We start from the raw sequence: 25,398 nt of genomic DNA on the forward strand, positions 1-25,398 counted from the left end.
TAAAACCTGTCTCAAACAACGATGATTTTACAACAGTAGTACAGACCAGCGAGACTTGAGGCATGGGCCTGTTGTCCTAGCTGGTTGGGAGGCCAGGAAGGTGACTGAGCCCAGGAATTCCAGGCCAGCCTGAGCAGCATAGTGAGATCCTGTAAGAAAGGAGAAGTCTAACAGCTGAGAGACAGCAACTGGCGTCACTCTTAAATCTCCTGGATGAAAATGAGATATGGAGTTAGATTGCCTTGTAAGGAATGGGACAAATAACAGCAAGACTAACACACGTGGTGAGTTTGAACTACTGTATGTTTGTGTGATAGTATCTGTTAAGCTCACTATAATTCGAGGGAATGTCTAGATCTGGGTATGAATGGTCTTGATGTTTAAAAGCCATTCAGCAGGGAAGTTTCTTCTAATTGAAGTGAATGAGCTCTAAGGCAGAGAAGCTAGTACGTTTGGAATAAACATAATCTTCTTGTAACACTATTGTTTAATTGCTAAAGTAAAGGAGATACCATTTTTAAAACCCATAAACCGATTTCTTTTTTGTGTCTGGACGGTGCATGCAGACACCAGCTCACCATCAGAAGTGCCACTGCCCCTCTGATTACATTATCACCTTTGGCATTTTGCTGACATTGGCTGACATAAAAACCACAGCTTTTTTGTTTCACTGGCATGCAAGTATAGTCGTCAGGGTGCTAAGAGAACACAACACACCTTAATAGCTCACTTCTTAATACTTTTAAATATGTAGCTGTGTGGCACAGGGACCCTCTTTTCTCCTGGCTCAAAAGTTGGCGGTGGGCCCCAGCAAGAGGTCCAAGCGCTGGAGGCCACACCCCCACCGCCCACCTGCTCGGGGATTGGCTGCCTTGGGCCTAGTGGGCGGCCCGGATCCGGACGAAGTTGGGGGTGCCGGGCGCTGGACTTCCAAGGGTTCTGACACTTAGAGCCCCAGCGGAAGCCACTTGGGTGTCCTGCCGCGCTCTGTCGCAGCGGACCAGGAATTCTCTGACCCCGAGCCAAGCTCCCCCGCCCGCCCAGTGCGTCGGGGGTCCATCCCATCCCGGGAGGACTGGGCCTTGGGGCCTCGCGTGGGTGTCAGCCGCCTGGGCGCTAGCGGGGGGCTGCTGGGGCTGGTTCCGGGGCCGGGAGGGGCTGCAGGAAGCGGAGGCGGCTCGGGAGCGGCTGGATCGAAGCGGGCGCAGACACCCGAAACGGCTGGGGTGGCCGCGAGCCGGTTGCTGAGTAATCCTGGGCGGCGGGTGGGGGCGGCCCGGCGCCCACGTTCCCCGCGCCGCAGCCGGGCGGCGGCTCCGCCTTCGCGTCCCTCCCCGCCCCCTGCCGGCTGCTGTGCTCGGCTCCCGGCAGGTCGGAGCGGGGCTCGGGGAGCGCGGGCCGCTGCAGCCGCCTCCCGCACCTCGCCTCGGCCCGCGCGGAGCCTCGTGCGCCCATGGCCGGCTCAGAGCAGCAGCGGCCGCGGCGGAGGGACGAAAGCGAACCCGACGCGGCGGCAGCGGCGGCGGCGCCGGCGCCCCTGCAGGACGCGGAGCTGGCCCTGGCTGGCATCAACATGCTGCTCAACAACGGCTTCAGGGAGTCGGATCAGCTTTTCAAACAATACAGGTGACACCGCTCTCCCGACTCTCTGCCCCGGCTGCGCGCACCGGGTGGTCACCTCGCGACCTGCGGCTGCTCTCTTCCCTGCTCCCCTTCGCCTCCCAGGGCTTTATCTGCAGCCTTTGCCCTGCGCCTTGGCCCCATCCTCCTCCCTCCCCCCCCCCCCCGCGTGCGTTGTCCCTTCCCTCCTAGACACCGCATTCCTTGCTCACTTTCTGCCCTCCTGGGAGTGCCCAGTGTTTTTTCTGCTGCTTTCGAGCAGTCGTCTGGTCCCCACCGCACATTGGCTTAGGGGACTGATGCATGGGAGGCAGCGGCGAGCCTGGCACTTGCAGGGTTGAGACTCTGGCTCGCGTGCTGCCTGGGCAGCCTTTGTGACCCCAGCGCGGCCCGTTGCAACCGTGCTGGGTCCTTGTGTGGCGCTCTGCTTTGTATCCTTCGGCATTCCCGATGCTTTTGTTATTTAAAGACAGTGTAGTGTAATTATCACGCTGTGCAAAAACTTACACATTTTAGACCAAACTCTCTGATCGCCTATCTCTGCCTATCCTTCCAAAACCTCAGTCTTCGAAATGAGTTACTGATGTCTTTCGAGAGGCGGATTTATTAAGAACTATATATAAGAATGGAAGGGGAAACACGCGTGTTTCGTTAGTTTTTGTCTTTGAAAAATTCTACTCAAGAACTAAGTCTATTAGCTTTCCTGCTGTTGTGGAAGGATCCTTCGTTTCACTGGGAACGTAAAACCTCCAAGTGTCCTGCTTCAGGAAGCGAACTGGTTTGCCCTGTGAAAGTAGGCAGGCAGTCGGATGCCTAGAGGCCATCCTGAACATTTTTGAGGGCGTATGCTTCAGAGTTTCTTGAAGCCTGTAGTTTAGATTGAAATTAGCGAATCGCAGTGTAGTTGTGATAGAGAATTGAGTGTGTTAGCAAATGAGAAATGCTTAGACTTCAAAGAACGGCGGTTTCCACTGAGCCCAGCGACTGCACTACAAACAGCAAAAGCAGGTAGCTTGCAACTATGAACTTTTCACTAAACCTGGTTTACTTTGTTGTTTTTCTTTTGAGACATAGTTTATGATTTGTAGCTCAGGCTAACCTTGATCCTCCTGTGTCAGGGATTTTAGGCTTGCACCCCCACACCTTGGCTCTACTGTAGATTAACTTTTAAGTCGGCTCCTTCTGACCCTTACAGGAAAACATTTGAACTCACTCAGAATGTCTTATTTAAAACACACATACACACACACACACACACACACACACACACACACACACAGAGAGAGAGAGAGAGAGAGAGAGAGAGAGTTTTGATTTGAGCTGAGTTTCATCAAAGGCTTTAATGGAGGATCTTTTAAAAGTTACTAATTCTATATTTTGGCTTACTCATAGGTTTGTTTTAATTAAAAAAATTTTTTTTTGAAACACAGTTTCACTATGTAGTCTTGACTACCCTGAAACTCACTAGCTAGACCAAGTGGTAATAATGTTCCTGTCACAGGGAAAGCAGGAACATTTTTCTTTATTTAGCCCAGTGGTTCTCATCCTGTGGGTTACATCCCCTTTGGCAAGCCTCTATCTTCAAAAATATTTACATTACAATTCATAACAGTAGCAAAATTACAGTTATAAAGTAACATCAAAAATAATTTTATGGTTGGGGGTCACCACAGCGTGAGGAACCATATTAAAGGGTTAAGAAGGTTGAGAAGCATTGACCAGTTTCATGGGAGGTCAACAGAGGGCTGGTGACAGAGATGCATCTTAATAGAATTTTTCTATAGGGAAAGAAATCAGGAAATGTGTAGCCGGGAACTGTCTACTGTGTTTTCCAATGGGAACTGGGAATAAGGAAGAAAAAAAAATATTGTGATACCTGTTTGTTTTTTTGTTTTTTGCTAGCACATCAAAGCATATTTCTTTTAATAAAAACCTGACAGTATGTACATTATTTACAAGAAAGAAAATCCAAGTTAAAACTCTGTGTGTGTGTGTGTGTGTGTGTGTGTGTGTATGTGTGTGTGTGTAAAGCCGGTGGATGGCACAGGTAAAGAAGCAGGTACAAAACAGTCCCACAGGAGCTAAAAAGGAGGACGGACTGAAATTGTTGAGGCTGAGAACCAGCAGAGGGAGGAAGGTGGACTGTGAAGACTCAGAACCCAAATCCACAATAGTGATACCTGTTCTTTGCCAAGCACAAGTACCAGCTGCATTCCTTCATCAGTTCTCACTGTTAGTGTGGCAGTGAGGGCCCATCACCCCGGTTATAAATCAAGACTTGGGTTTCATCGTTCTTCCACCGTTGCTAAGTTTGTGAGACAGTTGCAATCTTCCCTGGACCTTATTCCCAGTGTTGTTACACAGCTTTAGTTGGGATGGAGGGAGAGAAGACAATGACTGACAGAATTATCCATCAGCTTCCTCTCGCTCCATCTGCTGTGCTGGGATGCGGAAAGACCTTGCGTTCTTCCCACTTCCAATGTGTGCTGCTTCTCACCCATGTGCTGGGAAGAGTTGCATAGAAAGACAGTCGGAAACTGGCTTCCAGCAACTGGGGCTCCCGTCTAGCCCTGCCCTGTGTGGACACTGACTTTCAGTTTCTCAAAAACTGCTTCATTGCCTGTTAGATGAAGGTAGTGGTGACGGTGCCCACTGCAGTGTGATTGATGTTAAACACAACAGGAAGAGAGCTGGGGACAGGGATGTAGCTCAGCTGGTTGTGTTCTTCCCTTCTGTGCTTGAAGCCTTGGATCCGTTCCTAGGCTTCCACACCACTTAAACTGGGTGTGGTGGTACATGCTTAAGAGTCCCAGCATTCTGGAGTAAAGGCTGAGGATCAGGATGGGAAGTTTGAGGTTATCTTTGGCTACATAGTGAATGTGAGATTGTCCTGGGATACATGAGACACTGCCTCAGACTGACAAGCAAATTAAAAACAAACAAACCCAGTATTAACAAGAATCATCAGACCCTGACGCCATGTGTGCAGGCGGTGAAAGCTAGCCATCTTGGTGTTTGTTGCTGCCACTACTATTTCAGCACAAGGCAGAATGCCCCACTTATGCAGCCAGCTCTTACAGATACATTTTGAATGACATCTGCCTGATTGATTGATTGATTGATTGTGTGTGTGTGTGTGTGTGTGTGTGTGTGTGTAAGTACACACGATGTGGGACCTGGGGATCAAGCTGGTATCCTTGGGTTTGGTGGCGAGCACCTCTACCACCGGAGCCATCTTGACAAATCCCGAGCTCTTCTGCATAATGCTCACCTCATAGACCACATTTGACAGTCAGATGATGCTTTAGGAAAGTTTTCTCCTGTCCAGCCGTGAATGGCCTGCTGGAAACTCAACATTGACTTTGTGACCATGTTTGAATGTCAGTTCTCACTCAGCTTGTCCACGGAAGAGTGGGAACCAGAGGCCTAGCTGTTGTTTTATCCGAGCTGTTCTATTTACCAATAAAGACTCAGGAAGCAGATATTGGGGTGAAAACCTGATAGATCAAAGAGGTGGCGGAGGAGCGACCAGGTGGCCCTCCCCTTTTTACCAAAGACCGAGCAAGTGTCTCTCCACACGTTCCAGACCAAAAAAGACCATGAATCTCTTAAGTCCCTCCCTACTACTTCCTTGCGCCTCTCTATCCAGCTCTCTGGGTCCTCTATCCTCTCTATGGCTAATTCTTGTCAACTAGTTGCTGGCTCCACCCCCAACCCAAGGTTAATTTTATTAACAGTTGTGGAGTTTCACAACACAATTAAATATCCCACAACACTAGCTATTTACTTCTTACTGTCTTCTAACAGTGACCTGCTCCACTTTCTGGTAGAAGACCTTCCTTCAGACAAACAAAGAAACACTGTCTATTTAGCATTATTGGAACTTTTTTTTAAGTAATAAGGTCATTTTCTCATGTCACATTAAGGAGATGAGAAGTTTCATCAGCAGGTACCACATGGGCAACAGTCACTTGTAGAAACTACTCACAATGAAAGCTGTCTGGATTGTATCGCACAGATGTTTTTCTGTGGGGATTAGAAATGCCTGCAGTGGAGACCCTGCTAACTCTGCTCCTTCTGCAATGGCAGCGCCTGTGTCAGAGGCACAAGCTGGTGACTGGTGCTCAGCCACTGTCAGGCACTTGGAGATGTCTCACAGAGACCAGAACAGGTTTGTGCTGTGGTGTGAATGTGCTTTGTGTCTCTCTGCTGTATTGAATTTAAAGGCCTGACTGTCCTAAGAGATGGAACCTTTGGGAGATGGTTAAATCCTTGGCACTATTGGGAGGGGAGTCTTTAGGAGGTGGGACCTAGTCAGAGGTTCTTAGGTTGCCTGGGGCTTCAGCATATTTCTCATGGCACCCTCTGGTAGTTCTTAGAAGTCTGTCACAAGAGGAGTAAGCCTGGCCCTGCCTGTGTTCTTTTTCTCTGCTCATGACATGTGACTCCCTACTCCTATATAAGCTGCCCCCTTACCATGGTATCAACTGATAGTGGACTGTGACCCTCCATAGCACTGTATTCTGTTATAGTAAGGAAAAGCTGTCTGGCTAATGCCCCAGGACTGTTCTGCTTTGAGCTCAAGGCCATGCTTGTACGTTCATGATACAACTGTTCCCAGAGCTCAGGACTCTTATGCAGTGATCCACACATTGAACTGCTGTTGGCTTGTGTGACCCACACTCAAACCTTGGGGCTGATGATAAGACAAAATTGGTGAGGTGCCTAAGAGTCTCAATGTTGGGGAGGCAAGGAAGCCACTCGCAGGTCATTGTAGTGTGCTGGGACAGAGGAGAACAGTGCCGAGCCCAGCCAGAGGACATTTTACAGAGGAAATGCTGCCCGAGCTTCATGCAGAAGGAAGTCAGTTGAAGGAGAGGAGCTGGGGGAAGATGAAAAGAAGGATGTGAGAGATGGTGTGGTTTAAGCTGGGTCTGGGAGAGGAGCCAGTGGAAACCCAGGTAGGACAGACATGAAGGGTCAAAGCTGCAGTGTGCTGAGTAGTGTGATGTTGCGTGGATGGTTTTCTGTTTTTGCTTTCCTCTCCTCTCTGGTTGGTACATGTTGCCTGCGAGTTGGTGATTTTTCCTTAGGACTGTTTTGCTCTTAGATATCAACTCCCTGTTCCCTGAGACAGTCGTGTGTTTGTGCTGTCATGACCAAATTAACTCCTTGGGGTTCCTCCAACCCGATATGACATGGTTGTTTCCTCTCTATGTTGTGAAGGTCTTTTAATCAAAGAGCTGGTAGGAGAGGGGGCAGATGTGAAGCTCTGAGGATAACCAGATATGGAGCACCAATGAGCTTGATCATTTCTGTTTCCATAGGAATTACCTGACATTTAGCCTCCTTCCTCCCGTAACATCTACCAGCACATCCCTTTCTTTCTCTCTTATCATCTTTTTTTTGGGGTGGGGGGATCAGGGTCTCGTGTAGCCCAAGCTAGCTTCAAACTTACTATATAATAGAGAATGAGACTGAACTTCTGATATACCTACCCCTATACTCCTGAGTGGTGAGGTGACAGGCATGCCCCTCACCATGTCCAGTTTATGTGGTGCTAGGGATCAAATTCAGGGTTACATGCCTGTTAGGTACGATTCTACCAACTGAGCTACATCCCACCATCTCTTAGCATCTTTTTGACATTTGTAAGTCTTACTCTGACAGTATTGCTACTGGTTTCTGGCTGTGGATATTACTGAAGTAATAAGCATATTAAAGAATATGCTGAGAATGCATAGAGTTCTGTGTTCAATCCCAAGCATGGCAAATGTGTGTATGGGCCATTAAGCATGCACCAATGTTAAATATGCACAATTTAAGTAAGGATTTGATAGAGAAAGAAGACACAGGTAAGATTATGAATTCTGTTTTTCTTTTCCATTTTAAATTATAAAATGCCCCAAAGCATTAAAAGTGAAAGGAAACTTTATGATAAATAATGTGTGTGTGCACATGTGTGCAATGCGTGTGCAGATACTAAACTGCTCAGCACAGTTATGGAACATGTTGTGCAGTTGTGTACTGTATGTCTGTATTTTGAGAACATGTTGACTGTGGAAGTAGGACTATTGCTGCAAGATGGTTTGTTATCCTTCAGGGGTGGAAAGTATGGTCTACCGGCCAGTTCCGGCCTGCTGTCTATCTTTGCAAATAAAGTTTTATTGGGCCACAGCCACACTCATTTGGTCACCTCTGGCCTGTAGATGCTTGTGCATCACAACATCAGCAACAGGTAGTTGTGACAGACCATAAAGCTAGCCCAGGTACAAACCATGTCAGGCTGGTAGGGCCCAAGCTTCGTCCCTGCTCCACACTGTCAGATCACTGGAAGGCAGAAGCTGGGAGGGTGTAGGAAGCTCAGGGTAGTAGGGTAACTCAGCCTTTCTGCTAGAGTCTGGATAAATCCTTAGGTGTAGAAATTGAAGACAAATAGAGGACTGAGGGCAAAAGTGGTTTGAGGGACTGGTAGAGATGCTAGCAAGTTCGTCTGTTGACTCTTCTGTCTTCCCCCAGCGGCGCGGCTGTCAAAGGCCCATCTCGATTTCCTTCTACCTATTGTAATTCATGGAAAGGTCCCAGTTAATATTCCTTCAGAATTCATTTAGCTGAAGTGGGATTCTTTTTAAAAATGCAATTGCCCATACAATAATGGAAGGGCTTAGAGGAAATGAATAGCATCTCCCCCAAAAAATTACCCACCCTCCCAAAACCTTAGGTTGTGGCATGGGTACATTCACATGTACGTATACACACACACACACACACACACACACACACACACACACACACGTTTGTGCAGATGCAAAGTTAAGAGTGCACCTCCAGAAAGTCTGTATGCTCTGAGTCACTCCCACTGTGGTAACAGCTACTTCAGTTAAACGACATTCTTCCTCTAAGCCAGTGGAGAAAAGCCCTATGAAGTTTTGAGGAGGCTAAGAAAACAAGAGAGAAATAATATTGGCTCAGGGAGACTTTTCTATTTTTTTTTTTTTTTTTAGTTTTTTTTTTTGAGACAAGGTTTCTCTGTGTAGCTTTGCGCCTTTTCCTGGAACTCACTTGGTAGACCAGGCTGGCCTCAAACTCACAGCGATCCGCCTGGGTCTGCCTCCTAAGTGCTGGAATTAAAGGCATGTGCCACCACCGCCTGGCTTCTATTGTATTTTTTAAGATTCATTTTAATTTTTAATTTTATGTATGTATGAGTGGGTATATGCGCATGTGAGTGCAGTGCCCACAGGAGCCAGTAGAGGGCATCAGATCACTCTAGACCTGAAGCTTTAGGTAGTTATGTGCTGCCTGACATAGATGTTGGAACTAAACTTGGGTCTTCAGCACCAGCAGTAAGTAACTGCCAAGCCATCTCTCCATCCTTTCTTCTAGTCTAGTTAACGAAACTATTTGTAGCTCTCAGGTGTTTCTACCTTTCACAGGCTGTTTAAGCTTTATGTACATACCATTTTCTCACCCAATTTTTTTAGCAACAGCAGTGAGACTTGAGAGGGGTTAATGCAAAGGCCTCAAGGAAAAGAAAACACTAAAGAAATACAGGAAGCCAATGGCTATGTAGGCCAGATGAAGTACCCTCAATTTAAAAACTCCATCTAGTGCTAACTCGTGCTGTGAGAGGGGATGAGGCAGGGCGGGGAGGAACTGGCCTTACACTGTTCTCTGTGGTCTCACTTTTCATAGTTTCGGGTACTCACAGTCAACCACAGATTGAAAATGTTAAAAGGCATGTCTAGACATAAACAACTCATAAATTTTATTTTATTTCATTTTCGTTTCTTGAAACAGATTCTCACTGTAGCCCAGGCTGGCTTCAGACTCCTGCCTCAGCCTCCAAGTCCTGGGATCACAGGTGTGTGTCACCACATCTGGCCAATTCATACATTTATTACACTTTATTATGATACATTGTTATTACTTGCTGTATTTTATTGTTATTCTCTTACTGTGTGCCATTCACAGACCAAACTTAGATCATCCATGTAATGTGTGAAGAAGGAACACGCCATTCAGAAGGCTCAGCACAATCAGTGCTTCAGATGCTCACTGTAGGGCAAGCTGTGTCTCTCGAGACGGGGCACATACCTCTTTCAGCACTTACTGTGTTCCTAGAACCTAAATTCTGAATATGGTACCCATTTAGAGTCAACATTGAGCCATCCTTTGTGTGTGAGACTGTGGGGGAATGCACCCCACTTTCTGCAAGGGAGGAGTGGAGGTGTAGGCTTGTATAGAATGGTCCATACAGTTGCCATGTGGGGAGTGTCAGCCATGACTTCTCGACATCGGCAAGATTGAGGTGAGCTTGTCTCCTTTCGTCAGACTGGTGGGCGTTTTGCCATCCTTCCTCCCCTCTAAGGCTTGTCTTCATCTCCTCCTGTTCATTGAAGAGTTCCAGATACAAGGTACACACAGGTACATGTACAAGAAAGACCTTCTGAGAGCTCCTCAGACCTCTGGGAAGGCCATCTGCGACAGATGCCGGGTGCATCCCCAGAGCCTGTCCTTCAAGGGGGCCTGGCTAACTTACTGTCTCGGTTCACATCTGCTGGGGAGGCACTTCAGCCCTTGCTGGGTCTTTTCGCAAGCTGTAGCACCAGTGAAATCACCCCCAGTACATCAGAATGAACAAGGTGGCTGCTGGGTAGTACTTGCTGAGTGGCAGGCCACATACACAGTTCTTTGGGGATTTCACTCCTCACATAATCATGCTCCCAGTGAGGAGTGCTTTGATTGTTTCCCTTGAACAGACAGAAGCACAGTGACAGGATGTAAAACTAAGGTCACATAATAGTAAGTGTGCTGGGACAGGTCTGGTCCTAGAGTCTGTGAGTGACCACTGCATATGTGACCTCTGTTTTTCCTATAAAAGTTTCCGAAGAGACTCTACTGAAGAGACCTGTTGTTCAGGCAAGTTTGCTAGGCAGCATGTGACCTCTTTCTGCCACCCAAAAACTCCTCACCAGACCATCCAGTTCATGTAAGATGCCCTGCGTCCTTCTCTACTCACTAGAACAGTTGGCATTGCCCAGCCTGTTGTGGACTTGCCTTCATAGATTTAAACACATGTGCGAGTCTGTGTGTCTCTGTGTCAAAGGTCAGAGGACATTTATCTGTGGGAGTTGGTTCTCACATTCCACCATTGGGTCCCTGGGATTGAACTCAGGATGTTAGGCTTGGCAGCAAGCACCTCTACCTACCGAACCATCTGCCTGGCCCTGTTCTTCACCCATCACAGTGTTGCATTCTCATCCTTGTCTCATCTGTAGGAAAGGGCTTTGGTTGGAGAGGCTTCCTATGCATACAGGCCCTGACGTGGCTGAGTTCTCTGAGGCCTAGGGAGTGTTAAAAGCACATCCCCACCAAGCACATCTCATTCCCCTGGCAAGCCCCTGTGAACAGCAAGCCTGTTTCCTCAGGCTCTTCCTGGTCCTCCCTAAGGCGTCTCTAAACAGCCCATGTCTTGGTTGGTCTGTTATGCATAGTAGCTTCTTATAAAGACCCTCTCTGAAGAGAGCTCATTAATTGGGACCCCAGACTCTGCAGGTAGCAGAGCACCTGAGCCAGGGAAAGGAGAGATGAGACTGTGTCCTGTGTCATCCATCACAGATGGAGGCTGGGAGCCTCAGGAACAGCCAGATTGCTCATTTGTTCCAGTAACACTGTGCCTCTGGGAGATGCTAAGAACCATAGACATGGCTTGGCGAGATGACTCAGCTGTCAAAGGCTAGGCTCACAACCAAAAAAAAGGGAAAAAAAAAAGAAGAAGAAGAAGCACAGGCATTAAGATAAAGAAGACAATATCTCACACTCAAAAGTTGCCAGAGATCGCTGGACACATGTTTTTGTCTTTTGAATAAATGATTAAATCATAGAAAACAGCAACAGCCAGAGTAGGGCATTGAGGGAAGCACAGCAGGTAAAAGCATTTGCTGCACAAGACCCAGGGCCTGAGTTGACCCCTGGAACCCACATCAAGTTGGAAGAAAAAGACTCACCTAACCCCACAAAGTTGTCCCAAGCCCTCTACAAACACCTTGGTGCACGTGTGCGCTCTCTCTCTCTCTCTCTCTCTCTCTCTCTCTCTCTCTCTCTCTCACACACACACACACACACACACACACACACACACACGTAAATAAATACTGGCCATTCAGGTGCCTTCAGGTGCCCCATTCCTGGTATGCTGTAGGGCATGCCTCCTGATGCAATTTGAGATAGTCCAGAGCAGCCCTAAAATTTCAATTCTACCTCTCATAAAGAGGGAGTGTTGCTGGGCAGTGGTGGCGCACGCCTTTAATCCCAGCACTCGGGAGGCAGAGCCAGGCGGATCTCTGTGAGTTCGAGGCCAACCTGGGCTACCAAGTGAGCTCCAGAAAAGGCGCAAAGCTACACAGAGAAACCCTGTCTCGGAAAACAAACAAAACAACAAAACAAACAAACAAACAAAAACAGGGAGTGTAACTACTGTCTAGAATCTTCCATCAATTCTTTCTTCTTGCTGCAGCCCAGTGCCCTGGCTGAGCAGGGTTGGAGAGCCATCTGGAAAGCATGGCACCAGTGGGTGGGGGACTATGTCCCAGTCAGTGTCTGCAGGCATTGTGAGGGATACCTGCCCCTGGCCCAGGGAGGTGTGGTGCTGGGGAGCAGAGTCCTTTCAGCGGGCTGTGCTGTGACAAGGCCAGCCTCACTGGGGAGCTTTTTAGAGCCATACCTCTTGGTGGCATCACACCTGTGCCTTCTTTGCATGGCAGACAGCTTGTGATTCCCCTTTGTGGTCTGGAGATGAGATTGGCAGATAAAATAAGCTGCAGTGTAAAGAAGCAAACATTAGAAAACAAGTTCATAATTCCAATCACATATACTCAGCCTGCTTTCACCAGGGGAATCTGTAGTTAGACGCTGTAGCTATAAGTAGGGAACAGATTTGGATGTAACAGAGAGGAGAATCTTTCACACATAGGTAAAGAATGAAAGGGCTGGGCACTTTAACAGAAAGGAAGTTGCAGCACATTTCCCTGTGTTATGAGAAAAGGGGTGTGACCCTAACGGGGAGAGTCCAGGCTGGGCCAGGCTCCCTTTGTCTGGGAAGTGTCAAAATAGCTAAGTTCCTGTTGAAGAACACAGGTATACCCTGACCCAGTGTCTTGGCAAACGGTAGCTCCTTGAAGTCCCGTCCAGTCAAGAGTATAGAAGCCTTACTAGGCATGCAGGGCTAGGTGATGAACTTCAAAGGCTTTGCAGAGGAGTTGGCAACATCAGTATCTGAGTCAAGTTAAAAATTAAGAACCAGGTGCTGGAGAGATGGCTCAGTGGTTAGGAGTGCATACTGCTCTTGTAGAGGACCCAAGTTCAGTTCCCAGAAACCATATCAAGTGACTCTCAGCCACCCATAACTCCATCTCCGGGGACCCAACACCATTTTCTAGGTACTGTGCTGAAGAACAAATGGAGTAATGTGTTGGCTTTATAGTAGACATGTTTAGGATTATAGGTAATCTAGATGACTCAAAGCTGTGGAGAATGCACACAGTTTTCTGTAAATACTGAGGTCTGAACCATGAGGACCTGAAACTAGTCTCCTTGAGTACCAGGGGTAGTCATAACTATTTCTGTGTAAATAGAAGTAAATTAAAGCAGTTTTTCTTTCTTCCCCCCCTTTGGCTGGCCTCGAACTCCTCCTGCCTCTGTCTCCTTCAGCAAATCCTACCATTGTGCGCCACCACAACTGGCTATTAAAGCAGTTTTATATCTCATCATTTTTGGAGACACGCGGCGGCGGTGTGGGACAGAGTGCCAAGAGCTCGCACACAGCAGAATGGCTTGCATCTGGGTCCTGTCCCACTGCAGTGATTACTTATGTCAATGCCAGTGGCCCCACAAGTTTCCAAAATGCCTCTCCAGAGAAACCCTGGGACGGGGGGTGGGGGGGGTTCAGAGTGGGCTTCCTTATCTGTGAGACCTCTGTTTGGTCTCCCACTCATAACCCAAGCTGGAGCTGAGGCTGTATGAGCATGATGGAGGATGGTGGAGGATGGTGGAGCATGGTGGAGCATGGTAGAGGATGGTGGAGCATGATGGAGGATGGTGGAGCATGGTGGAGGATGGTGGAGCATGATGGAGGATGGTGGAGGATGGTGGAGGATGGTGGAGGATGATGGAGGATGGTGGAGGATGGTGGAGGATGGTGGAGGATGGTGGAGGATGGTGGAGCATGGTAGAGCATGATGGAGGATGGTGGAGCATGGTGGAGGATGGTGGAGCATGGTGGAGCATGGTGGAGGATGATGGAGCATGATGGAGGATGGTGGAGGATGGTGGAGGATGGTGGAGGATGATGGAGCATGGTGGAGCATGGTGGAGGATGGTGGAGGATGATGGAGGATGTTGCACCTGTTGTTAGCTGTGACCACAGTACAGACTTCCTCGGAGGTTGAAGTCTCACAGTTACTGATCTGAAGTACCAGTTTTTCTTGGTTACACACATGCTACTTTTAGGTCCCAAATAGTTCCTAGAAGCATTGTTATCCCCAGTTCTTCTGTCCCTTACCATGCACACTCAGAGCCTTGATCAAGGGACCTTCCTTTTGTCTTACCCAATGCAGAACTAACCTGTGGGTCCTGGGCCTCTTCCTTATTATTACTCAAGTCTTCTTAGCTTTGAACTGCAGGATATTGACTAATATGTATCCTTTCCAGAAACCCAGTAGGCTTTTTATTACATCTATTATACAAATTAAAAACATGTTTTTAAAATTTTAAAACTCACATCTCCAGAAAGGAGGGCACAGTTGCCTAAAAGGTACATAGCCCAAAGGACCATTTTCTCACGGGGCAATAGGACAGGATGCCTTGTGGTGACTGTGTCCTTGTGTTTAGAAGCAGCTGATAGGGCCCCATACTACGGAGTACCTTCCCTGTTCTCACTCATAACAAGACATCAGTTGCATGTTAGCCCAACCTGTTCTTACAGGTGCCCTTGCTCATCAAGATTCTTTGCTGGGTGGAGCTTTTCTAGAAGAGTCTGTATCTGGGCCTGAGACTTCTCACTCCCAGTGAGTGACAGCTTGCTGTTTGTCACACTGGATAAACACCATCTCTACTTTAGGACTGTCCTTTCCTGCCTCACCTTGGGGCCAGGTTCCTCTGGGCTTTACTTCATGTAAACTATTCCCCGTAAGATAACCATCAAGGACACAGGTTCACAATTTCTTATCCTTTGATCCCACCATTAATAAGACTTTTTAGAAAGTACAATTCCAACATGATTGGATTTTTGCATTGAAGTTCAAGTTAATTTGCTAAAGGATATATAAACGGAATTGGATTCTAGTCGATCTCTGCTTTGTGGCCTCCTTAGGGTTGTTCCCAACAGGATGAGTCACATGAAAGGCTTGAGTGATGTATTTTTCATCCCTCATTTTGAGCAGTGAATTGCAAAATCTCAAGTTATGCTTTGTCAGGGAAATCTCTGAATAATAGGAAAAGCACTCAATACTCCATCTGTCTGGCAGATCCCACTCCTCTTCTGGTTGAGGCCAACGTGAAGAGGAGGTTCATCAGGCCCGTGCTGTGGGACAGGACTCTGGACTCCTGAGCTAGAACTGGTTGGGAGTAACTATGCCTCACAATGTAGTCAGTTTCACATTGGTTTAATTGCTCTGAAAAGAATGTTGTTTACATCTGAAATGCCATTTGCTTCAGCTGTCAGCCACTCATGCCATCCAAGTGGTGGTTTTTTTTTTTTTTTAATTTTACATTGATGACACCCTTGTTAGCTTGAATTATGAAGATTACAGAGTGAGCTAGATATCACCCCTTGAAATAGCACAGAAAAATAAAAATGGTAAACCGAGAGAAAGGCTGTGGGAGCAACCATGTCCATCGCAAGTAGTTCAGCTGGTTGAGACCACAGAGCTGTCACCTTAGAGGTTCTTTCTTGTTCTGGAAAAATTAGCACTGCTAAACTAACACAGAAGGAGGGCACAGGCCGGTTGTACTGTCCCTCTCACCTAGCCTGAGCCTTTGAGAGGTGATAGTGAAACCAGGGTGCTGTCCTCTAAATAGAAGAATTTTAAGTTGTGAAACAGCAAAAGCTCGGCACAGAGCTCTGAAGGTCTAGGAAATTATGGTTGAGGAATCCTGAGAATAATGAAGTAAGCACAAATAAAATGTTCATGCTCTACAGGGAAAGTGTGGCCATTAAGTGAGCCACAGGCACCTACAAAGCTCAGACCGTATCACAAGGAACTGATGTACTGAAATTTATCATGCTGTGTCTAGCTTCACTGAATTGGGGGAGAGAGCTCCAAAAGGTCTAAATGAGTTTTTAAAATGAATTAGTATTTGGATTGCTCACATTGACAGATAGATATTTTTAATTATAAACGCATTATGGCAATTTGTAGTTAGTGCCACATACAATAAATGAACCATTTTGTATCTTAAAGATAAAAAATAATGAAAATGCCTTCATCAGTTTATTGCTTTTTAAAATTTTTATTTTTTATTATTTTGTTCATATGGGTGTGTCTTCTGTCTGTATGAATGTGTACCACATGCATGCCCCATGCCTGTGGAGGCCAGAGGAGGGTACCAGGTCTCCTAGAGCTGCAGTTATGGATGGTGGAGAGCCAACATGTGGGTGTTGAACATCCAACACAGGACCTCTGGAAAAGCATCCCATGCGCTTAACCCCTGAGCCATCTCCCCAGCTCCAGTCGTTGGAAGGTCTGTAGTTAGTAACAAATGTGGTTTGGATGTCACATTTGTAAGCCACTTGCCAGAGCTACCCCAGTGCTCAGCACAGATAGAAATGATTGAAGAGCTTGTCTACCTGTATGTCTAAGGGAGAGAAGAGACCAGAACCATTGCTAATGTAGTTGAAAGGTATTGGATGCCTGTTAATAACAGTAAGGAAAATAAATAATTGGCTATTTAATCTCTAGAACTGTTTTCAGAATACAGCAGCAACTCTAAATGACCACCGGGATGTAGTAACAATTGAACACAAATGAGCAAAACATGAGGATCTGAAAGTTAGTCGGGTTTAGAGCCATGCAGTGGACAGCTGCTCTTCACTTGAGTTGTTGGGGACAGAGAGTGACATTGAAAGAGGACAAGTCGGTTAATAAAGTCTCGATGTTGGGCTGGGGAGACGCCTTGATTGGTAAACCATTTGCTGTGTGAGCATGAAGACCTCAGTTTACCCCTGGTAGCACCCCTGTTAAAAAGCTGGGTGTGACAGTGTGTGCTTGCAGTCCCAGTGCTGGGGTTGCAGAGACAGGAGGATTCCTGCTGTTCAGTAGCCATCCACTCTAGCTTAGTGAGTAAAAGGGAAAGACTTAAAAAAATTTAAAAAGTAAAATAAAAAGGAAGAAAGAAAAAGAGGAGGCTGACGCCTGAGGAACAGCAGCCGAGGTTAATCTCTGGTCTTACCACACGTTTGTTGAAAAGAAAACCCTTGTCTTGCTGGTCATGGTGCCGCACACCTTTAATCCCAGCACTCAGGAGGCAGAGCCTGAGTTCAAGGCCAGCCTGGCTTAGACAGGGAGTTCCAGGACCTCCCCCACCCCCAGTTAAAATGAAAGACATCCTTTACCCAGTTGAATGCTGTTGGCTTCCTTATTGAACATCACTTACACACCAGGATTTATTTCTGGGCTTTTCTTCTATCCCATGTTTTACATGTCTGCCTTTCTGCTGCTGGTGGTTACTGTAGTTTGTAGGGAGTTCTAAGGTCAGGAAGTGTGTGATGTTCAGCTGTGTCCTTTAAAGATAATTTTTGACTATTTGGAGTCTGAGATTCCATATGAATTTTAAGATGGGTTTTTTTTTTTTGTAAAAATATATTATTGGCATTTTAGCAGCAATTATGTTAAATTTCTAGATTGTTCTGGGTGATACTGACATCTTAGCAAAATTAAATCTCCCAGTCCATGCATATGGGACACCTTTTCCATCCACTTGTTGCTAACTCCTTTAATTTTTCTCAGACATATTTTCTAGATTGCAGTGTGCAAGCTTTCCATTTTCTTGGTTAAGTATTTTATTCTTTTTTTGGTGCTAAAGTCAATGGAATTATTTTTTAACATTTTAGGTTTTTTTTATTGTCAGTGTAGACAAATGAGACTGATTTTTATATTATTTATATTCTGCAATTTTGTTAAATTTTTATTGGTTCCAGCAGTTTTGTGGAATTTTTAGTGTTTTCTACACATACCATTTTGTCATCTGTGAATGGCAATAACTTTATTCTTTTCCAATTTGAATGCCTTTCATTTCTGTTTCTCACCCTTTAGTTCTGGCTCGGCTTCTAGTGCTGCTGAATATTAATGAAAGTAGGCATCCCTCTCCTGTCCCTTGGACCGGTTTTCAGTCGTTCACCATGGCATATAATGGTACCTGCAGATTTAGGGTTTTGTGATATTTCTTGAAAACATAGAACAATTATGATTTTCTCATTTGTTGTTATGATAAATTGCATATTTAAAGTCTATTTGCTTCTTTGTAGTATACTATCATGTTGGCATGGTGAATCTTAATTGTCAACTTGACACAATCTAGCATGGCCTGGAAAGAGTCTCAGTGAGGGATTGTCTAGAGAGCAGGTTGGTCTGTGCACACGTCTGTGAGGTTTATCTTGATTATACTAATGGTATTGGGCAGACCTGCCCATTGTTGGTGACACCCATCCGTGGCAGGACATCCTGGACTGTATTAGAGTGGATAGAGTAGCTGGGATCAAAGGTGCCCACATCCATTCTTCCCTGCTCTTCATTCTGGATGATGATGGCTGTCTCGAGTTTCTGATGCCTTTGATTTCCCTACAATGATGAACTGTAATCTGGAATTGTGAGCCAAGTAAACGTCTCTTCCTGTGGCTTTGTGAGGGTGTTTTGTCCCTGTAACTGCACAGGAAACTAGGGCGTGTGTGAGGCAAGACTGTTGTCTCTAACACAGTGACTGCACTGCCGGCTGTACTTGAGATCAGCACTCCAGGCTGCTCTGTTCACTGTGTCCTCTGAACTCTGCCTAAGGACCACTCACTGTAGAGACTTGGCATGTGCATGTGTTTTAAACAGGGGTCCAGTTTTTTGGATGTGTGGATTCTTTTTGTGATAGGAAGACCTCTTGGGGATTAGTGAGCAGTGTTTAAGCATTTCAGCTAAACTGTTTAATCAGTATAATGAGGTCAAAGTACAAATTGATATCTTTCAGTTGTTTTAATCCTTACATGTATTAGACACTCTGCATACTGTTTACTGACCGCTTTAGTACTTTGTTATTAACAATTTGTAACTCGGACACTGTACTCAATGAAATATAAACTCATGAAACTCATAACAAATATAAAGTAATATTTAAGTTCAAGTATAGTTGGCCCCAAGGCTGCTGGTGTAAACTGGGAGCATTGAGATCATGAAGGGACTGTGCCATTTTATTTTGGTGTAGGCAAGAAGAAAGACATTTAGTTCTTTTTTTTTTTTTTTTCCTGAGGTGGCTTAGGTTTTGTTTTGTTTTTGTTTTTGTTTTTTCCTTTAAGAGACTTCCTTGTATGTAGGTCATCAGCCTAGGGTCAATACAGTTTCAGCAATAAAAAACCCAGCCCCTCTGTTTAATGTAACTGTGTCCCTGGAATAGTCACATAAACCCTGGGCGGGGGAGGGGGGGCAGTAACATTTATCCCATACAATTCAAAACCTGGGGGCTGAGGAGGTGGCTCAGCCGGAAGACTGCTTGCTGCCCCTGCAGAGGACCCACATTGGGCTCTCAGCTCCCATAACAGCTCACAGCCGCATGTAACTCCAGCTTCAGGGGATCTGAGGCCCTCTTCTAGCCTCCTTGGGCACTGTTCATGGCAACATTAACCTCTTCCTGAAAAAACACACATACATACACATTAAAAAGATCAAAATCTGGTTCTATAGAAATATATATACATATATATATATATATATATATATATACATATATATATATATATATGCTTTAAAATTGAAACAAACATTATTTCTATTTATAAATTAAATATTTATTTTTGACTACCTATTTAGGTTAAGATCATCTTGGTGCATCCTAGGAAAAAATATAATAAGTAAATCAGATTCATTCTCTGCCTTCAAATACTTTAATGGAGTCAAATCACAAGAAGAGAAAGAGTGGGTATATTAGTTAGCTTGGGCTGCCGTAACAAGATGTCCAAGACTGGGTGACTTTGAGAGCAGATTTATTACCCAGCAGTCCTGGAGGCTAGAGGTCTGAGGTCAGGGAGTCAGCACGCTTGGGACCTGGTGACAGCTCTCTCCCTGGGCACCTTCTTGCTGAGTCCTTACATGGTCTCTGAGCACCAGTGTAAGACGGTCTCTCCTATCACCTCATTTGATCTCAATTCCCTCCTAAAAGCTCCATCTTCAGATACAGCCACACTGGGGATTAGGGATGGGGGTGGGGTCTGATGGCTAGATGTGGGGGACACAATTCATCTTACAGCCACAGGGATATGTGGCACTTTTGGGGGGCCTCCTTGCTGAATGTTCTCACTCACCTTTCCCTGTGAGCTAGAAGGTGGGTGCTGTCATCCCCTAGTCAGCAGAGGAAGAAGCCAAGGCTCAGAGGAGATTGCTTGTTTTCTGGGGGTACTCATGCAGTCAGGACTTGGACCCAGGGCCTTGGAAACAGAGGTGCAGTAGAGGAGTTGCCTAGAGACCTAGGAAGGAAATAGCCTGGGGCCAGGCTGTGTTTAGTTCAGGGTGCAGCAGCCCTGTGGCTGCAGAGATGGCCCTGTATTGAAGGGACTAAGAAGCTGACATGTGTCCACCAACTTGTAGCTCTGTCCCTTGGGCAGTAGGAAAGTTTGATGGTTTTTAGTAGGAGAGTAATGTAGATGTAAGAGTTATATTTTAGAAAGCTAATTCTAGATCCCAGGATGGCTCTGTGGTTCAGCAGGTATAGGCTGCCAAGCCTTACAATGCAGATTCGATCCCAGTACCCACATAATGGAACGAAAGAGCTCTCCCCACCCCCATCTGCCCAATAAAATACATACATTTTTTTAAAGTTTTTTTTTTTTTTTTTAAACTAATTTTTGTGGCAGTGCATGGAAGGGAGAAAATGCCGGGAAGCAAGAGCCCGCATGGGGGGCCAGAGTCGTGGGAAAGGCTTAGACCTATGGCCCTTCCTTTTGGTTTCTGTTTGATTGGAAATTGTCAGGGGCAGGAGGAAGGAGGATTTGAGGATCTGGGTCACCATCTAGATGGTCTGTCCTTCCAAGAGAAAGAGAAGAGAGAAAAGGAAGCAGAGCAAACCTGAAGGGTTTAGTAATGGGAATTTCCTTTCCCGTTTGTCGTAAAAGAACATGAGTGTGCCCGAGCATATTAGAGACCCTCTTCTCCCACGATGGGGCCACAAGCAAATGCTGTGTTTCAATGGCATTTAAAGCAGTAGCCAGTAAGCCTTTTATTGTGACTTTTAGGGTAGGGCCAAGGCCTTCCTTTGGTAAGTTTGTGGGTAGATTTTCCAGTTGGCTTTCGGTCTGAAGCCACACCCATCGCTGTCCCGATTCTTGTGTTTTCTTCCCCTTGCCCCAACCCCAAGGTCGCTTGGAAAGCTACCTGCTCTTTTCAGAGTTTCCCAAAGCCTGTAATTATTTCTTACATGCTAACATTTTGTCCCTAATTTGCATCTGTTTAGACAGTAAATAATGAAGCCTACAGTCGCAGGCACAAGGACAGCGGACACAAATGCTTTTGAGAATAATCCCTAGAGTAAGCATGGGGCTTAACCAGTCAGCAGGGGAGCCAGCTAGACCGAGCCTGGGCTGGGTGAAGGGCGTCTATTTCTCTCCCTCTAATACTGGTTAATCCAGACTTAAGAGAGTCATGATTGGCCACCTAGATTTCGTGTGTGTGTGTGTGTGTGTGTGTGTGTGTGTGTGTGTGTGTGTGTGTAAGGACAGCTGAACGTCCATTTGAAATGGTAGTACTGCCTTCTAAATTACTTGCTGTCCATATGACAGTTGCACAAACAGGAAATAGAGTTTGCAGCAGTGTCATGTAATGGTTAATTGAAAATGAGTCTAGCAGTGAAATTTCTCCTTCAATGAAGTACTGAAGTAAAATTGGTTGAATTCAAGAAGGAAAGGAGGTCTGAAGATTGTGAAGTTACTGGAAAGAGATGGGTGCAAGTATTTGCTTCTGAAATCCAGTTCACAGATGTCATTTCTTTATTTTATTTTTGTTTTGTTTTGTTTTTGTTTTTTCGAGACAGGGCTTCTCTGTGTGGTTTTGGAGCCTGTCCTGGAACTCACTCTGTAGCCCAGGCTGGCCTCGAACTCACAGAGATCCACCTGCCTCTGCCTCCCAAATGCTGGGATTAAAGGTGTGCACCACCGCCCAGCCACATGTACTTTCTTAAGGCATCAGTTAAAATGGCCACGGCTACAAGGGCAAGGCCGTCAGCTTCAGGCTCCGCCAAAAGCAGAGCTTGCTGGAGCGTTGAGAAAAGCCCACACATGGTCCTCTGTCACAGAATCCGTTCCTTCCCCTCAGCAATGGAATAATGTTGAACAGCTAGCACAGGGTGGGGGCGGTGGCTTTTGAGTGTTTGGGGACACCTTACAGTGGACCTGTTTCTGACCCAGCATGCTGGCTGTGGAGGATACACCAGGCAGTGGCCAGAGGGCAGGTTAACAGTTCAGGGGAAGACTGCCTGTCTACAAGATTGAAAACTGAAAGGTCACAGGTTGTCTAGTCTGTGGGGTAAGAAGAGTGTTGGCCCTTCTCTTTAAGTCAGGAATAAGGTCATGGTGGGACGTGTCAGATCCTCTTCCTTCAGGTTCCCCGATTTGCCTTTGTTACTGAAAGAAGACTTGAACCTTGTAATACCTTTTGCTTATGTGTGTGAATGTGTGTGTGTGCACGTGAGTGTGGAGTGTGTGAATGTGTGAGTAGGCACGTGAGTGAGTGTGGAGGCCCAAAGTCAATGTCAGGGGTCCACTTTGATTTTTCAGACAAGGCCTCTCACGGGTCTGGGCGTTTCCTGATGAGGTGAAGCTGGCTGACCAGCAGGTTCTTCTTCTGCCACCAGGGTGCTGGCATCACTAGTGTGCCACCCTGGCTGGCTTTAACGTGGGTACTGGCAATCCTTTCAGAACTCTAAGAGAGGTCAGAGGTCACACAGGTCAGGTGCCCCTGGCATCCTGTGAGATGTGTGCCCCTCCCGCTCCCCAGATCCACCATGTCCTAAGCTGATGTGCATCTTGTCTGTCTCTGTCATTCCCCTGTACTTCTAACCATAGACACTATCTAGATAATCATGCATAGGATTATCTATTGTGGTGGCATTGTTTATTTATGAAATCTAACAGGGTTGAGGATTATGAACCAAGTGTAATTGCTTTTGTTTTGTTTTTGTTTGTTTGTTTGTTTGAGACATGGGCTCCATGGTAGCTCTGACTGGCCTAGAACTTGCTGTGTACAGCAAGCTGGCCTTGAACTCATGGAGATGTGCCTGCCTTTGCCTCCTGAGTGCTGTGCTGGGATTAAAGGCGTGTGCTATCATGCTTGTCTGAATTGTAATCATTTTAACTATTGGACAAAGTGTTTTATCATGTGTAGGAAGAACTTACTACTTTATAGTAACAGTTTAGGTAGTTTCTCCTGTGGTTTCTCTTAGTACTTCAGCGAACACTCTTGTCTGTATGTAAAACAGATATGTCTAGACATGGGATTGTTTGGGTTGAGGGATCAATGTTGTTCTACAGTTGGCAGATTTCAGGAGTTTTACAGAGGATTATTATTTGCTTGTTAATTACCTCCACTCATATATGCGATATAATTTTAACTTTGAGATGTAAAAAAACGAAACAAGCAGAAATAAATGTATTTTATACATTTCTTTCTTTTTTTTGTTGTTGTTGTTGTTTTGTTTTGTTTTGTTTTGTTTTGAGACAGGGTTTCCCTGTGTAGCTTTGCACCTTTCCTGGAACTCACTCTGTAGCCCAGGCTGGCCTCGAACTCACAAAGATCCGCCTGGCTCTGCCTCCCGAGTGCTGGGGTTAAAGGCTTGCGCCGCCACCGCCCGGCTAATATTTTATACATTTCTATTGCATAAATAAGAAATAGGCCCAATGACATTGTCGTGGTCTGAATGAAAATGCCCCCATATGCTCATGGAGAGTGGCACTGTCGGGAGGTGTGGCCATGGTGGAGGAAGTGTGTCACTAGGGGTGGGCTTTGAGGTTTCAAATGCTCGAGCCAGGCCCAGTGTCTCTCTCTTCCTGCTGCCTGCCAGCTGCCTCTCCAGCTCCTGCCATGATGGTACGTAGCTGGTTGTTTAATTCTGCAGATTTGCTGAGTTGAACCTCTTGGACTACAGAAGATGGACAACTAGTGAGGGCAGATTGTTGTGGGGACTTCAGAGGTCTGGCCAAGGTGACATTGGCCCACTGCCTTTGTGGGAGTTTGGTGTGGCTCAAATCCCACGGGAGGTCCTCTAGCAGCTCTGCTGTATTTGGTGGGGCCCAAGATGGAGGTGGTGCCCCTGGGCCAGGGGGGGGCAGCACACAGACAAGGACATGAAGAAGAAAGGCCCAAGAGACCTGAAAAACTATGGCAGGCTTCTGGAAACAGAATCCTAACAGGGTAGGCCCCCACTACATACAAGGTTTTATTTTAGGGAGGACAACATTAGGAATGTCTTTATAGTGTCCTTTGCTGAAAGGATTGCACTAGGGTATAGAATATTTACCTAGGTGTGGTGGCCCACCCCTGTAATTGCATCACGTGGAAGCTGAAACAAGAAAATTACTGTGGGCTACACAGAGGGGTGAGTGTGTGTGTGTGTGTGTGTGTGTGTGTGTGTGTGTGTGTGTGTGTGTGTGTGTGTGTTATGTGTGTTTGGAATGGAATTCCAAATGTATCTATGTTTGGAATTTTAGTGACCACAATTCTATATACCAGCATTTTGAACAGTTACCTGTAGGATATTGCTGGTTAGAGTATGGCTTAGGGGCTTGGATACACTGTGGAGACCCCAGGTCTCCCTCCTTGGTGAGAATCTATGAGAGATTATTGTGTCTCAGGAAATGTAAGCAGCTCTACCTTTTTGTGGCTTAGAAGAAAAATCTAAACAAAATTAATTGTAACCCTTACTCAGAAGCACACTCAGTACAGCTTTAGAATTGGTGATTTAGCACAAAGTAGTATGTCTACAGCTGCTATTTCCACTCTGCAACTTAGGTATTTATATTTCTGGTTGATTTGACAGAACCCTGACAGAAGCATCCTATAGGAAGAAGATTCTGCCTGGGTCAGAATTCTTAGGCGTCATGGAGAAAGATTAGGAGGTGTGGCCTTGTTGGAAGAAGTGTGTCCCATGGGGAGGGTTGAGGTCTCCAAAGCCCAAGCCAGGCCCCGGGTCTCTCTCTTCCTGCTGCCTGTGGCCCTGATACAGAACTCTCAGCTCCTCCAGCACCATGTCTGACTGTGTGCTGCCATGCTTCCTGCCATGATGACAATGGACTAACCTGAAACTGTACCAGCCTCAGTGAAATGCTCTCTTTATAAGACTCCCCGTTCCCGTGAATCAAGAAGCAAAGCTTGGGCTGGGAGAGAGAGTAGAGCAGCTGAACTAAAGCCCAAATCACCCACCTCTCATCCACGCACTTCTTCCCACCGAACCGACTTCCTAACAGCTCTACAATCTCCTAAAACAGCACCACCTGGTGGGGACCGTGCCTACCAACACATAAGCCTGGTGGGACCT

The 25,398-nt window shown here is 46.2% G+C and overlaps 1 protein-coding gene across 1 annotated transcript in view; it reads left to right on the forward strand.

The window, feature by feature from the left end:
- Positions 1–896: 896 nt before the first annotated feature.
- Ttc39c (tetratricopeptide repeat domain 39C) overlaps positions 897–25,398 on the forward strand; it is an 84,602-nt gene continuing 60,100 nt past the window's right edge. The window contains exon 1 of the mRNA XM_036204964.1: positions 897–1,626. Within this exon, the coding sequence (XP_036060857.1) occupies positions 1,454–1,626 (173 nt within the window). The 5' untranslated portion in view covers positions 897–1,453. The remainder of the gene's footprint in view (positions 1,627–25,398) is intronic.

Source organism: Onychomys torridus, chromosome 13 (genome assembly GCF_903995425.1).
Source record: "Onychomys torridus chromosome 13, mOncTor1.1, whole genome shotgun sequence".
Classification (NCBI taxonomy): Eukaryota; Metazoa; Chordata; class Mammalia; order Rodentia; family Cricetidae; genus Onychomys; species Onychomys torridus.